Raw genomic sequence first — 14136 nt, forward strand, 5'->3', positions numbered from 1 at the left:
ATAATCATTCTAAAATATGAAAGTGGGTTAAATATTTTTCGGATATTATAAGGGCGATATGCATAGTAATCAGAGTTTCATTTATGCTTGAAGGAGCCCTCAGCTAATACACATTACCCCCCCCCCCTCAGCAATACAACATTAAAATATAGTTTTTTTAACACTCCCGTTGCCATGAAGAACTCGCACTTTATTTAGGCCCTTAAATCATGGATACCCCATTTATTATTATATACAAAAAAATCTACTTTTAGCTATTTGTAGATAAAATGCTTATGCGTAAAAATAAAAATGCACAAGTAGTTTAATTGAATGTTTTCTATATAAAATTAATCATTTTCCAAAGTCTGATCGATATTTTGATAAGACAGTGATAGGGCTATGTAAAAAGATATACGTTAGAGAAACCCACATAATAATTTTGTAAAGTGAGACACTATTATAAAATGTTATTTGTTAGAACAGCGAGACCAATTTATGTGTTTGTTCAATTTAATTATATGACTGATGGCTCGTATAAATCCTCCCATAATATAACGAACCTTGAAATTTAAAATGTTCCGTGCATCTGACGATAAATGCCAAACTAACCCTTAATGTAATGTTATTAGTGTTTATTTTATCATGTTAACTTTGCTTCATATGACGTTTATTCCTAAACACTTACCTTAAATTCCCGGTATCTCGGGCATGTCATAAAAACCTTTTTACCCAGATTTAGAAGAATACCAACCCTTATTACAAGGTCTGTAAAGTTTACATCAGTTTGTGGAACATGTGCATTTGAAAATATACCTACCTCGAGTGACCTGCACAAAAACGCACAGCAAGCGGTCGGTTTTCCTTTGTGCATATGAGTACTTGCATATTCTACCTCTATAATAAATTATATTGTAGTTATAAATTACTAATAATAACTTATGCCCGAAAAGAATATTATTTAGTCAGGACATGCATTTCAAATACAACTAGATATTCTTTTGTTTATGAAGTATGTAGGTATACAATAGTCGCAGAAAGTATTTTTAGTATTTTCAATAGTATAGTATACACGACATTCTCGTGGTACGAACCACTATGCTTTCTTTCAGTTGGTTACGTCTAATGAATAAGTGCTTACTGATATTTATTTTTATCTTTTTTATTTAAAAAAAATAATATTAGTGAGTAGGTACATGTCTAAATAATTAATTATATTGAAACTGTTGCATTTACATGTAGTTATTATACTATAACATTAACTCCATGTTATTATGTCCCTGAAATCAGTGAATTTATTTAGGTAGGACTAATACATTTAAGATTACCTACTAATTATTAATTTTGCTTTTAATGTCATAAGTACCAAATAATATTATTTTATTATAAAAATGTTATCATACTCAATCTGATGTAGGTATAAACATAATATAATATTATTTCTCTGCACCCCATGTCTGTAAAATCAATTCATTTTATGTTGGTATACCATTTTGGACATAGTCCGTACATAATGGTATTGACTAAATTTAATGTAAATTGCAAAAAATACCTCTATCACATGTATAAAATGTTTTTATGTATTTTGTATATATTATGTAGGTAATGTTATTCTTAATATTTTGCATTTCAGAAAGTGAGTATTTTTCTTAGAAATATAATAGTAGGTAGTTTTATTATTTCGATTGTTTTATATTATAATATAAAGTTATGAGTCACCATTTAAATTTTAATTAGATAATATTATGTAGATATATTCATTTGTAGTTTGTATAATATGTTATGCTTAGAAAATTAAGTTAAAACGTAGTACAATGAAATAGTCGTAATGGGAAAACCACAGATTTAAAAAAACCCGCAATTTAACTGTACCTCCACGGTGGTGTGGAATTCAGTACAATTTTTGAAGTAAGGGGTCTTTCACACCGTTATCTTCCACCTAAGTAAATCTAATGATTGTTTTATTATATGTAGGTAAGTATAATGTTTAGTATCTACAAAAATACACAAGTATTAAATTACGGTTCCTATCAAATACATCAGTGATTTCCAAACTTAATGTTATTACGCCTCCTTTTTAAAAAAAAATGAAACTTGGCGCCTCCCCCCTTTATTTCATTAAATAATTCAGACACCTTTTTAAATAGTCAAAAATTTAGGCACTAATACAAAAATAAAGAAAACCTAAATATATAAATAATAAACAAGGTTTTACTACTTATATTACTACTTATACTTATTTAAATTAATTTATTTTTCATGCGATGGATGTTTAAAAAAGATTTTGCGAAAAGCGAGCCCCTAGGCCAGGATATTTGTCGGGCCCACCTACCTATCTCTGAGGTTAAGGGCAGTGTGGTACTATAATGTAGTGTTTCCTAAATTATACACATACACGGGAGTTATCATTACATATATCACTCATGATATAGGTATCACATCAAACGTACAACTACCTACATATTTAATATATCATAGTTTTGAAATCAAATGATTTTTTTACTATTAGAGTAAATTTGTGAAATAAATAATGGGGAAAGTGCATTAGCAAACTATCATAACGCTCAGTAAATAGATTTTTGTTTGCTTCAATATATCTGGCGCAAAATCATTTAAAAGTGGAAACATGACGATTTTTTTTTTAAATTTTGATTTCCAAAGCTCCAATTTTTTATGTATGCCTTCACTTTGTCTTTTTAAATCAGTCAATGCATTAGTGGTCCTTGCATTGATTTATTCACTTTTTTTTAATTTTAACTAAATAGACAAATTTAACAACAGTTATCATTCGTTAACAAATTTGCCTCAAATTTCAATATTATGATTTGATCCTTGTATATCATTTTTTCACGAGATAGCCAGCACACTCAACAATAGTATAGAAGTGAGGTATTAAAAAATTAGTCTACATATTATCTTCAGACAGTTTAACAAACAACGTTTTTTAGGACTGTTTTTATGTAGTTTATAACTAGCGGCTGTTTTATAAACTTTATTTGCAAACTGCAATCATGACGTGGCTTTATTTGTGTAAAACTTTTCGTGCCTACCTTCGCAACACTGCGCACCTACCAGTTTGGCAATATATAATATGTATGAAAGTACATTTTTATGGAGATACAATATATTTATTTTAACATAGACTAGAAAACCTCTTGTTATGAAATTCTCGAAAGGTGGGTATATTATAGACTTACTACATGCGTATAGGTACACATAGCGTAGTGATTTAATTTTTATTATGTGTAATTATTTCAGCATAATAAACATAACATTAAATAATTTTAGTGGAAACTATAAGATTGAATTATTTTTGTTTTTAATTATTCTTATATAAATATTTAACGTGTTTTGAAATTATATTATAGGTGAGATACCCGGCTTCGCACAGGGTCGCTTAGTGGATACATTTACCTTAGATATTTAAAAAATAATAATGAAATTATCTTTTTAATATTAAAATATCTGTGTAATACAATATGAAAGTAATTCTAATAGGAGTAAAGGTCAAACAAAAGAACTGTAAATTAAAATCGAATCCAAAATATGCAAACGTTATTAATAGTATTAATATGTAGTAAAAAATTCAAAATTGGATGGAACAAACAAACAACAAACTTTGTATTTTATATAATACTAACCATCCCAGGTGTGCGAACAACAACTGAGAAAAATTTCATCGCAATCTGATGAATGTTATAAGAACGCATACGAATAGAAGAAGAAGAAGAAGAAGATAATTGTACTAATTTAGAAACCTTCGCGGGTGTTGGCACAATTACTGACGAAAGTTTTATTAAAATCGGATGAATGGAATAGGTACGCATACGAATAGAAGAAGAGGAAAAATATTGTTGTACTAATTCAGAAACCTTTGTAGGTGTGGGCACAACAATTGACGAAAGTTTCATTCCAATCGGACGAATGGTATAGGAATCATACGAATAAAAGGATATAGAATAAAGACGATGAAGAAGAAGAAGATGGTTGTACTAATTCAGAAACCTTTGCGTGTGTTAGCACAACAACTGACGAAGGTTTCATCGCAATCCGATGAATGGTATAGGAACCATATGAATAAAAGAAGATATAATGAAGAAGAAGAGATAGTTTTTCTAATTCAGAAACCTTTGCGGGTGTGCACACAACAACTCACCAAAATTTAATCGCAATCGGATGAATGGTATATGAACTATATAAAATAAATGAAGATAGAATGAAGAAGAAAAAGAAAATGGTTGTTCTAATTAAGAAACCTTTTCAGGTGTTAACACAACAACTAACGAAGGTTTTATCGCAATCGGATGAATGGTATAGGAACCATATGAATAAAAGAAGATATGATGAAGAAGAAGAAGATGATTTTTCTAGTTCAGAGATCTTCGCGGGCATGCGCACAACAACTGATCAAAATTTCATCGCATTCGGATGAATGGTATAAGAACGCATATGAATAGAAGAGGAAGAAAATAGTTGTACTAAATCATAAACCTTTGCAGGTGTTACCACAACAACTGACGAAGGTTTCATCGCAATCCGATGAATGGTATGGGAACCATGCGAATAAAAGAAGATATAACGAAGAAGATGGTTTTTCTAATTCAGTAATCTTCGCGGGCATGCGCACAACAACTGATCAAAATTTCATCGCAATCGGATGAATGGTATAAGAACGCATACGAATAGAAGAAGATAGAATAGAAAAAAAGGTTGAAGAAAATTGTTGTACTAATTCAGAAACATTCGCAGGTGTCGGCACAACAACTGACGCAAGTTTCATTGCAATCGGACGAATGGTATAGGAATCATAAGAATAAAAGAATATAGAATGAAGACGACGAAGAAGAAGAAGATGGTTGTACTGATTCAGAAACCTTTGCGGGTGTTGCCACAACAACTGGCGAAGGTTTCATCGCAATCCGATGAATGGTATAGGAACCATATGAATAAAAGAAGATATAATGAAGAAGAAGAAGATAGTTTTTCTAATTCAGAAACCTTTGTGGGTGTGCACACATCTTCTTCTTCTTCGATGACGCTACAGCTCAAGTCGAGCCCTGGCCTCCTCCACCGCTATCCTCCAGCCGGAACGGTCCTCCGCACGTCTTTTCCAGTTCCTGATTTTTAGTATCTGGTTGGCATCTTTTGTAACATTATCACGCCATCGTGTGCGTGGCTTTCCCACTGGCCTTTTTCCTCCTGGGTTTCCTTCGAGGATCTTCTTCGGTATCCGTGACTCAGGCATGCGCTGGACATGGCCTGCCCAGTTTAGCCTCTGGAGTTTTATGATGTTGGAGAGTTTTGAATCTTGGTATAAGCGGTATAGTTCCGTGTTGTACCTAATTCTCCACTCCCCATCATCATTCATGGGTCCGTATATCCGCCTAAGGATCTTTCTCTCAAAGCAATCCACCATTTCAGCTGCTTTTACATTTAGCGTCTATGACTCGCACCCGTAGTGCACACATCAATTCACCAAAATTTCGTCGCAATCGGATGAATGGTATAGGAACGCATATGTCAGACAGACTTTCATTTGTATGTATAAGATATAGTCTATAATCTGCGCGCAAGTGCAAGCAATAAGTTGACAAAGTTTTATCGCAATCGGATGAACGGTATGGCAGCGCATAAAAAAACGAACAAACAAACTAACAAATATTCATTTTTATATTATAGATTATAATCAGGGAATCGATATTGCAAAATTATAAGTATTTTTTTTATATACTAGGGAAATTATCTAAAAGTAGGTAAGATATATCTAAAGTCTTAGAGGTATAGACTTAATACGTGCGTATAAGTTCAAGTAGCGTAGTTATTTATATTTATTAATGTGTATTATTTCAGCATAAGAAACATGATATTAAAATATATTTAGTGGAAACTATACGATCAATCGGAGTATTTTTCTTGATTAATTGTTCTTATGTAAGTATATTATTTTAATGTGTTTTAAAATACGATTTTTAAAAATACTTAATAACATGATACAATAAGATCACAGTGTTTTAAAATTATATAGGGAATCGATATTGCAAAATTATAACTATTATTTTATGTGGTGAACGTGATAACGCAAGTCCACACAGATGTTATCCTACCTAATAACATCCCTCGTTCGCTTCGGATGAATTAGCCACCCCCACTCTCCGTGAAATGGCAGCGTATGTTGGTTGTTCCATTTAAAACAGACCGAGACACGCCGTGGCTTAGATATGACGTACTTTTATCGATGTCCGATATTATACACGATTATAAGATAATTGCATGTAATATACACAGAATAAAATGTTAAACGATGACTAAACAGTATTTAAAAACATACTTTACCTTTTGAAGCAATCAATTAGCTTTTAAAATGCCTTAAAATGCCAAATTTCTATCGGGACACTGAGTGGACGGCATGGGAACGGGCGTAATTTTTTTATCATGGTAAGGGAAAGGTTAAAGGTACCTACTCATTTTGTACAAAATCACTTATTTTTCATCAATTTTCTTAGAATTGGGCTCTTATCTTAAAAATTCTAGAAGCTCGTATTTTTGTATTCCTTCGCTGCAAGGTTCTTTTGTGATTTCACATTATTTTTCGGGTTCTGTAGACCTACTAATTTTGGGTCCCGGACCTGTAGCCCTTTTTGTAAATTCAGCCCTGCTTGTAAGAGTAAATAATTACAAATTTGGAGCACATCTGAAATCCGAACACTTATATTATATTATAGACCTTATAGGACTAATCGTTAATAAATAACATATTCTCACGAATCGGTTCTTACAACTTTAAAAACTATATACCTACATGCAATATTATCTCAATAACATGAAACGGAACGCAATTTTCAAAGAATCCACGAGCCGGAACGGTATCTTTTAGAATTTCACGAACAGGAACGGCGCTCCGGCGCGTTCCCGTCTATTTCGAGCCCTGGTTTGGTTGTACATTTAATGATGCCAATGTATAATTTAGACCAGTAGTCCTCAGAAAGTTTTCTGGTGGTCCGCGATTTTTGGCGTCTTTTTTTTAATTTTAATAATTAATACAATTTTAATAAAAACCTGTGCAACTGTAAGTATTTGTGCATTGTGTTTTTGTCCTTAAAATATATTAATTGTTTTACGTGACGAAATTAACTGCTATCATACGTTATTATAATATATTATATATAATATGTTTTCCTTATACGTTAGCGGTGCGTAATACGTTTCTAATAATTTCAGTAATCCGCAGCTGTAAAAAGGTTTAGAAACACTGATTTCGACCATTTTAAGGGACAAATAAACATTTTAAACATAGTATGGAAGTTTAAGTCAGAAATTTGAATACCTGAATTGAAAACTATTTCAGTCAATCAAATAATTTAGATGGACTAAAATACCTTGTTCAGCAAGAAAAGAAAAAATACCTACGCCAGATGTGAAAAGGAATCTGACAAAATTACTGAAAAATATGTGTTTACAATAGACCTACAATGCGTTTTGATATATCCAAAATCTAATGTGTCCAGCGCATATTTTAAAACAAAACTCGCCATTCATAATTTTACTCTCTGCAACCAAAAACGATTGATGGTTTTTGCAATGTTTTGATTAAAGTCGAAAGTGGGCTTGCTGCAAATTAGCTTTCCAGTGTAATATGTCAATAATTTACTCTTCCTCTTCTGCCTCTTTCTACGACGACGACGACGACTATAAAACCACCATTCTGTATAGTGATGGAGCAGGGAAAAAAACCATTAAAAAATTTAGTACTCACCAATGCTTTATTAAACTAAAATTGCAATGCCACGTGCAGTGCACCAATGTACAGTAAAAAAAGGAGAAGGACCACACTCAAATTGAGGTTGAACGATTCGCTCTGTAATTGAAATGAGGTTGAGAAATAAAAAAAACGTGTTCATGCTGATTATGTAACTGCGTTTAAAGAAGCCAGGAAAAACCTAAGCCATACCATGTCACTCGTCGCTATAGGATTTGTTTCCCGAATATCCATTTTTGTCGAAATCGACATTTTAATGCAGTTCAATTTCTTTTATCGAACTCTACCGAAATCATTTATAAAAACAATATATTTTTATCTAGGAACAGAGATATTTTAAAAAAAAAACCCGAATACGCCATGTTAAATTACAATTACTCCGTGGTGTACTCCCGAATGTGCAACTATTCGTACCCGAATATCCAAGTTAATTTCGGTCGAAATAAATCTATGGCTGTTTTTATTTCCCGAATATGACTTTTAGCCAATCAAACCGCGCTGACACCATGCATCTCGCTCCCACATTCACGCTGTCTAGCTCTAAAACAATCACGCCCACTGTCATATTTTTCGGCCGTCCGGAGTGCTCTTTCAAATTTCGTCTTATTGATATTGTTTTTAAAGTTACTATTGTTTTAATAGTGAATTCATAAAATTTGAAGAGATCATTTATAGCTGATACATGACCAGTTCGCCCTGAACTTATAGTAAAGTTATGGAAGTGAGTATTTTAACCTAAATAACTGCATTTTGTTTTGATAAATGACACAAAATCCCAACGGTTATATGAATTCTACAGTATGACCCGGCAACTACTATAACGTAAAAAATAATTATTATTTCAAATTATTAATCAAACATTGTTTGTCTTTATTTTACTTTTAATCTAGGTATTTCTATGAAAATAAAGGCGATGCTAGTATTTATTTTTTAATGCGCTGATAGTTAATTTAATTTAATATGTATGTTAGTAACTATTTATTTGGTGAATATTATATTCTTAGGATATTGGTACCTACCTAATATTAGCAGCCAATGGTAATTAATTAATAGATGCTATTATTTTGTGTTGTCATTCCAAAAGTAAATATATAATATTTATTTGGTGGTTTGTAATAAGTTTAATTGTTAATTATAGAAATATATAGATATAATAATATACAGATATATATACATAGATTTTTTTTTTGGAAAAACTATTAATATAAAATTGTTAGCAAGTACGAGTAAGTACCATCATAAAATATTGGAGAAATCCGTGACGTCGGTTAGTAATTGAAGTAGTAGATACCTACTTTTATTTAATAAACAAAAACCGATCTCCGATAGTCGCTTAATTTTGAAGAATACTGATGAGCAGGTATTAAAAGGCCAATAGTTAAAGTTTGTCGTCATAAGTATGTCACCTCGTAGCATAGTGGATACTTCGTGGACTGGGTCGTAAACCCAGGAGATGCAGGGACGATTCCTGCCGGGTGTCTTACTTTTTTCAAAAATATTTTTTCTATTGGTTATAATATATTTTCTCAGAAGTGATTTTAAAAATTATGTATGTTCAATTATTAGAATGGTACATTCTTAAATCTTGTGGATTATTCGTTCAATAAAAAAATAGTTAATTACTTAAAAACTATTTTATTAGGTACTTAATCCGAAAAAAACCGAAAAAGCGATTGCCGCATGTTATTATTATATACGAACTTCGGTGATGACGATCATTAAGTATTTAAATAGTAGAAGTAATTATTAACAATTATCGTGTAAATAAATATAACATTTGAGGCGCGTACTTTTTGACCACTCAGTAATCCGTGGGCCATGCAGCAATAAGCTACGGTCTTAAATCCCGAACGTCCTTGTTTTGTCCCGAATATCCATTATTCTGAGAGAGCGCTAAAAATTTCCCGAATATCCACAGTGAGTACTTGTAAATAAAACGTATTTTCTGTGCATTTAATGATTTATACCAGTATATTATTCTTGGAATCTATTCTTAGATAATGTTGCAATCATACAGTGTAGAAAGAATGATTGATACATCTACTGATATTTAAATATACGACAATGAAATTTGTTTTTCGTCTCCTGTAAAATTGACATTTGGTCTATTCGGGAAACAAATCCTAAGGCGACGACATATTAAATGCCATCATTTTAATAAAAAAAATATTAGTGTTAGATTTTACAAATCCATAGGTACGACCAGGAAGAAAACTAATGATTTATATTCGAGCACTGCAATATAATGGATCTAATAAATGGAAATATTAATTCCAAACTGCGTTTTAGTGAAGAATAGCAAGAGCTCCCTGTACGAATAAATTAAAGTACTATTATGCAACCAAAATTCTTTGCAGCCTCCCCTCAACTATATCAAGAAAGGCATGAAATAAAATAAAATAAGTAAGAATACCTTCAGTTCTTGAAAACAAGTATGGTGGCTGATTATCACTAATTTTATAATAATCTGTCAGTTGAAAGCTAACTCGAAAATTAAAATGAATTAAATATTATTTCGTTCATTTATGTGATGCTTATTACCCCTATTTATGCAATTTTATTGAATTTTCCAACATAATGTAGACAAGCAATTAATAGATACTGTAAGACTTGGTGCTGTTAATTTTAATTCAAACATTGTAACTCCCATCTCAAATCTCAAAAAAAAACAAAAGCATACCATGTAACTCCTCTATATTCTGTTAATAAATATTTTGTAAAAATGACCAGATTTACTCATTTATAACTTTAAAGTGGTTTTCAAATTTCCTAAACCAGTCCGTTTTATTTTAAAACAGTTTTTTCTTCCTTCTGTGAAGTTGGTCAATACGGAGTTACAAGTTCCGCGCATTTAGTTGACGGAATGTCATTCCAATATTATATTTTGAAGAAAATATTGTTGCATAAAAATACATTGCATTTTTCAAAAATATGCATACCAACCTAATTATTGTATTATAACTTATTTATTTTTTATTACGGATCATAAGTTAAAAACAAAAAAGGTACGTATAATTATTATTTACTGCGTTTTTGCTAATAAAATAACAAAATCATAAATAAAAAGACAAATTTTAAGTTTAATAATGATTTTTTTTAAATTTTGAAACTTTTGTGTATAAAAAATATTATTTTTAAGTAATCTATTATTAACCGAAATATTTAGAGAGCATACACTTGGCATACACCGTTTTGGCTATTTTGCGAGACTCTGTTGACTGGATCTTCCAAACGGATGCGGTTGTTTTTGTTCGGGATATTTTGACGGGGTACTTAGTGAAAATGGAAAAATGCGAATTTTTCACGTAATTTACATGGGAAAACAATACAAATTACATGAAAAATCATGTAATTAAATTACTCAAAGGCGTGCATTTAAAAAGTGTGGAAAAAAAATGTTTGATGTTAAAACTTGACGGCCATTCAAAAGCAAATTTATAGCTTAATGTAAAAGATAAAAAATTGAAAAATCATGTTAAAAGGTTAAAAAAATATATGTAATCGTATGCATTTAACAAAACAAATTTAAAGTATATTTAATGGTTCAAGTATCAAGTCACTAAATTTAAAAAAATAATATCTCTCAAGATATAATCTCGAAATCAAAAACGTGCACAAACGTAAGCCAATAATAGACAAATTGATGACTTAATAAAAAGTTAAAAAAGTTTGTTGGGTGGTTCGACTTTACGTTCATCAAATATTTCATATCAAATATCTCACGCACTATATGAGAAAAAAATTAAAAAAGTATTCAGAATTGCGCATTAGCTCTGCGACAAGAGATTTCACTAAAAAAAATATTTTTAAACCCACGCAGTCAGGTTTTGCATACAAACTTTAAAATTAAAAAGCGCGCTGAATACAGATGAAAAGGCAAAAAAAAATCGTGCACTAACGTTCACTACCAACGCACTAGTGTTTACAATTTAAATTTTGAAAAAAATCTAAGTTTAGTGACACAAGTATCCAGCATTTAGCTGGGTCACCCAAATTGAAATGCGAATAACCCCCTTAATGTGCGTGCACAAACGAAAGAAACGCGTGCACAAACGTGCACTAACGATGCACAAACGAATGCACACAAAAAAAGTTGAAATTTCAACATTGGGTGACCCAACGTTTAGCTGGAACACCCAATTTGAAATTGGAATTTTTCGGTTATTATAGGTGCACAAACGAAAAAAAATCGTGCACAAACGTGCACTAACGATGCACAAACAAACGCACCCAAAAAAATTTGGAGTTTTAACATTGGGTGATCCAGGTAAATGGACCTCAGTTAGGTGTGGTACCGAATTTATTCAGGTTTTAGTTCACGGCTTCACAATAAAGTTATCTGTCATTGTTCTCGCAATTAAATCCCATTAAAGTGTCAGTAAACTATTTATTTGTTCGCCATAGAATCTCTGTGAAATCTTTCACAAGTTTCCAAAAAGTCACACCTAACTCAGGGAATGTATACGCAGATGTTCTTTGAATATTTTTATTTCATAAAATGTTTTCTCGTAAGAAAAATTATAATTTGTTCTTTAGTCACATAGTATTGGGTTTATAAAAAAAATAGAATTTATTTTATTGTTGTTTACAAAATTTATTTATGTTTACAAATATTTATTTGTATTTACGAACTTGTTTACAGAAGGTTTGTTTATGTTTACAAACTTGTTCACAATTGTTTATTTATATTGACAAATTTATTTACTAAAATTTGTTTTATAATTATTGTTTACTAAAGTTTCAAAAATTTATTTTATAATCCCGAAATAATTTCTAAAATTTATTATTACAAACTGAATTTATTAATTTGTTTTTATTAAACAAATTCGATCACGTAATTTATCCCGATTGCGTCACCTCGTACGATGCGTAATGAAAAAGAAAATTACTCCGCGGCACACGTCACTACCGACAGATACGTGGTATTCGCGTTACGTTTCGCCCGCCGATGGGGTCTTACTGTACGTAGATTTCACGAATGCTAATGAGAACCATGTCTCGCAACTTGCAGGGAGGACTGCTGCTCTGTTGAAGATCGCTGGTGAATAGTGTAGAAAACTAATGATTATACGGAAAAAAAGCGTCACCTTTTATACCCTCAGGATAGAGGTTTAATAGGAAACAGTCCATAAAGGAAGGAAGATCTATCCCTTTCTCTCATGAGATAAATTTACGTATATCTCCTGTTCCTGACAACTTTCTAATAGAGATAACTTCCACTTTAGTCGGGTTGAATTTACTCTACTTTATTTTTGTAAAATTAGGTTTCAATTGGGGTGTTTTTAACACCCTCTAGAACATGTTTCTTAATTGCGCAGTTACGAAGACGTAACCAAAATAGTTGATTTTGTATAATTTTACGTGTTCAAACGAAGAAGAAAGTTTTTAGCTTTCCAACGAGGTATCGGAATAGGTATTCGTGTACTAGATAAGGGGATGGCAGTCTTTAAATTTAAAACGACAGAACGAAAGGGTTACACTGGTCTTTTCCACCACTCTAGGTTATTTTAGGCCAATAGAATTTTACTAAGTTTTAATAAAACTGTTTGATCCCTCTGAGACTTTCTCATTCGATAATTACCTTTCGGGTAAATATTATTACGTAAAAATACTATAATATCACACTTAACATTTACACGTATGTATATAAATGTTTGATTTAAACAAGATGTTAATTATGAGCAACTACCAATTTATTCAATCTTTCATAATAGCTTTTTCATAGTAATTTAAATGCAATCTTTAATCTATTTTTATCTCGCGACGCAAAACAGCTGAGTCGCGTATTTGACCGAGACAGATTTTCTTCAAAGTTCAAGGTCGCGAGTTATTTTGTGTTTTACGAAGCGATACTTTATTATATTATTTACCTAGGACGCGATTGAGATTTATTATTGTTTATGAGCAGAAACCCATTTATACCATGGTCTCAAGTTTTTCTAATAGTTACTTTTATAATATTTATTATAGTTAGCGAGTTATAGTATTACTAAAGTCTATAATTAATAATTACGCGTCCATAACATAGGTACGCGTTTACAATATTTTTATTATGATAGCTCGCCTCTATCTTGTTTCAATAAAATTAGTGTTAAAATTCGTTGCTCATAAATATACAGTACATAAATTTATAAATGTTACATTTTCTTTTTCAATTTCCATACATTTTTATTACTCATATAAAAATTATTCAAGCATGTACTTGTCAAATTTTACGTAAAAAATTTTTCTCATAATTTATTTTCTAAGTTTAATGGACATTATCCGGAAATCTATATTTAAAATAGATCGCGGTCGAAATATACGACGTGACATTTCGAGGCCTGTGATCACAGTGTTACAATTACACTCGATCAGTCTCGATTTTCTGAAGCGAAACTTTTACGTAAAATTTTTATTAC

At 31.2% G+C, this 14136-nt stretch overlaps 1 protein-coding gene across 1 annotated transcript in view; it reads left to right on the top strand.

Annotated features, from left to right (window-relative positions):
- Positions 1–12784, top strand: part of LOC147077318 (uncharacterized) — a 32017-nt gene extending 19233 nt beyond the window's left edge. The window contains exon 5 of the mRNA XM_085941052.1: positions 12747–12784. Coding sequence (XP_085797178.1) covers positions 12747–12784 — 38 coding nt within the window. The remainder of the gene's footprint in view (positions 1–12746) is intronic.
- Positions 12785–14136: the final 1352 nt, after the last annotated feature.

The sequence above is a fragment of the Rhyacophila brunnea genome, unplaced genomic scaffold, assembly GCF_057557595.1.
Source record: "Rhyacophila brunnea isolate RB1 unplaced genomic scaffold, BYU_Rbru_1.0 scaffold_13, whole genome shotgun sequence".
Classification (NCBI taxonomy): Eukaryota; Metazoa; Arthropoda; class Insecta; order Trichoptera; family Rhyacophilidae; genus Rhyacophila; species Rhyacophila brunnea.